General features: G+C 34.0%; 1 protein-coding gene across 1 annotated transcript; it reads right to left on the bottom strand.

Moving 5' to 3' along the window:
• Positions 1-309: 309 nt before the first annotated feature.
• Tsp_12803 (conserved hypothetical protein) lies at positions 310-2,626 on the bottom strand. The gene is made up of 5 exons (XM_003368304.1): positions 2,586-2,626; positions 2,305-2,534; positions 2,117-2,234; positions 1,273-1,931; positions 310-710 (listed from the first exon to the last, which is right to left on the bottom strand). The coding sequence occupies exons 1-5, from the start codon at positions 2,624-2,626 to the stop codon at positions 310-312; spliced, it is 1,449 nt and encodes a 482-aa protein (XP_003368352.1).
• Positions 2,627-2,804: the final 178 nt, after the last annotated feature.

Here is a 2,804-nt window from a genome sequence, read left to right as displayed (position 1 = left end):
AAATGGTCAAAATTCCCCATATTCGATCCATCGCCATTATCTTTCTTTAGCGGTTCACTTTTAGACAAGTATGCAAAAATTCAAATACAACACATAGGAGCCCATAATCCGACGAACGTTCGTAACGTCAGTTGATAGACAGTTGCCGAAAAATGTACATCAAGTTAAACGGAGATGCATTCTGTACTCCATTATCTCTTAAACAATGATAACATCTTGAGTAAAAGCGTCACAATATTGACAAAATGATTCATTTTTGAAAGTAATACAACTTGAACGACAACAGAAAGATAAAGTTTCTCAAATTGATTAATTTCTTTTCACCAGAAACAACTGCAGTGCTTCTTCATCGTCAACAATGTCCATTTTTGGCAAGGGGACTTCAATTCCATTTTCATAATAAGCACCACTTCTCAGATTTGGTAAGCAAGCTGTCCAAAGCACATTTGCAGCTCCTTCAGCAGGAGTGAGGAGAATGTATTTTGAAAAAGCTGACTTTAAAAAACGTTGATTTAACCAGCTGGTGTGACGATAAAGTCGAGTATGCACCACGCCTGGGTGTAAAGAACAACATTTAAAATTTGCCGTTTGCATCTTCAGTTTGGCAAGCATTTGCATGTAGTATGATAATGCCAATTTAGAATTTGCATATGACAAGTAACTGCAGTATGCATATTTTCGACAGTAATTGTTTGAATAATTTGAACCACCTGGAAGTATCATCAAATTAATTCACATCCCTATACTGAAAATACAATTAAAAAAACAAGTTACGTTTGTTAACAAACGGAATAGGTTATTTAACTTTAAAATTGAAAATTACATTTTAAAAATATTTTCAAGTGAAATTTTCTTCAGTTCTTTATTAGCAAAGAGGATCAATATTGTTCGGTAAAAAATAATGTTATGCAACACAATTACTGTAAAAATTAAAGAAAAATCAAGTAAATTCATTCCCACTTTCATGCATAATTTGAAAATTGTAAACTGTAGAATTCAAAACAAGTCAATTTATTGCAAGTAAATTATTTTTGTTTACTTTGAAAAGTAATACTATTAATTCGTAAACATTACTAACTTGAATAAATTTATACTGTTGTTGATGCGGGTCTTCGAGAATCCCATGAACAATTATTAAACTAATGCATTTAGATTTTTATAAATAAAACCTTTACATTTAAAGAAACACTCCTTATTATAAACGTAACTTGAACAGATACTAAACACTATGTGTGCATAACGTTTGATAAAGTAGAAAATGAAATATCTTACCATTGTAAAACCAATTTTGGTTCAACGAAGCAGCAAAAAGCTCAGTCGAGCTGACAGAAATTATTCTACCAAATCCATCATCCTCAGCCGCTTTGCATACAAGAGTTTGCAGTGAATTCGTCACCACAGTTGGGGCTATGAAATTTACCATCCACTGCAGTTCCACATTTTTCACTTCAGTGAACGACGTCAACATCACAGCAGCATTATTAACAAGCAGGTTCACTTTGTCGTATTTTCTTTTCAACTTTTCAAGAAAACTTTGAATACTGTTCAACGAACTGAAATCGACCACTTCGATTACCAAACTGTGCTCATCAGCAATCTCTTTGAAAAGTTCCCTCAAAACAGTGATCATGTCCACATCGTATACAGTAGCCACCACAGTCCAGTTGTATTGCAAAAGAATGCGCACTAGCTCGCAGCCGATGCCGCCCACATCCGCTCCTGTAATAATCGCAGTTCGGTTATGAATTTTCGACATTTCCGATAAATATTTTTCAAAGCACAGTTTTTTCCAAAAAAACATCTGCTGTATCACTGCTCGAACTGCAATTGCATAGAAGTGGAAAAAATGAAAAATGTTCAGAAAAATCAGCAGAAAGAAGTAGATCATGTTTTCCAATATGTGTTTTTTCAGTAGCCAATAAACATGCAAACTGAAAATGTTGCCCAAATGGATATTCTATAACAGTTTAAAAATTAAATTAAAATAAATGAACATTCCCGAATGCACAAAAACGCAGCAATGAAGAACAAGTAAGGTGTAACAAGACACTTTCAAGTAAATCTCTAAAACCATCGAGCAGCATGAAATTTAATAGAATTTCAAAAGTCAGATTACTGCAATGCAATCTTTTTCCAATTCTCATTCTTCAACGTTGTGAGCTCTTTCTCGCGTTTATCAGAAAAACTACCAAATTTGATCAATGGCAGAGCAACAGATTTACACTGATCAACAGCTTAAAAGTGAGAAAATGAAAATTTCTCGAGTAAAATGCTTTCGTGAAACGGAAAGAATAAAATTATTACCACTGCACAATTCAGCGTCGCTGTTGAATCGTTGCAAGTTTGATTCAACTCTTTTAAAGCAATTCGCTTCAAATGAAAACAGTACGACTGGATTTGATTTACACTTTTGAACAACATACAACAGACCCTCTGCCAATATGTGATCGAAGACAGGACCATCACATTTCAATACTGTCTCTTGAAAATTCCACTTGGAAAAGTCAATCTGTGCTACCAGACACGCTGATACGCTAAATAAGAAAACTGAAAAATGCAAAACAGTCAAACATGCGTCAGCTTACTTGAAAAATGACAATACAAAACACTGATCATCAACGACCATTTTGAAATTTCAGCATCAACAGGTATAACACTATTTAACCCGCTTTAACGACTCTCGGTAATTGTACAAATAAATCAATTTGCCGATGGGCAGCTGCCAGATTTCAATAGTTCCATCCTAAAACCATCTTTTACATTTTAATCACGCCTTAACTGTAAGATTTTAAAAACAAAAACAT

The sequence above is a fragment of the Trichinella spiralis genome (genome assembly GCF_000181795.1).
Source record: "Trichinella spiralis strain ISS 195 chromosome Unknown Scfld2709, whole genome shotgun sequence".
Taxonomy (NCBI): Eukaryota; Metazoa; Nematoda; class Enoplea; order Trichinellida; family Trichinellidae; genus Trichinella; species Trichinella spiralis.
The sequence above is the reverse complement of the archived record's forward strand: the minus strand, read 5'-3'. Positions and strand labels throughout refer to the sequence as shown.

Coding starts and splice junctions, on each gene's coding strand:
- Tsp_12803 (XM_003368304.1), bottom strand. CDS start 2,626: ATGGTCGTTGATGATCAGTGTTTTGTATTGTCATTTTTCAA. Junction 2,235..2,304: donor CGACGCTGAATTGTGCAGTG/GTAATAATTTTA, acceptor CTCACTTTTAAG/CTGTTGATCAGTGTAAATCT. Junction 1,932..2,116: donor TGGAAAAAGATTGCATTGCA/GTAATCTGACTT, acceptor CAACATTTTCAG/TTTGCATGTTTATTGGCTAC.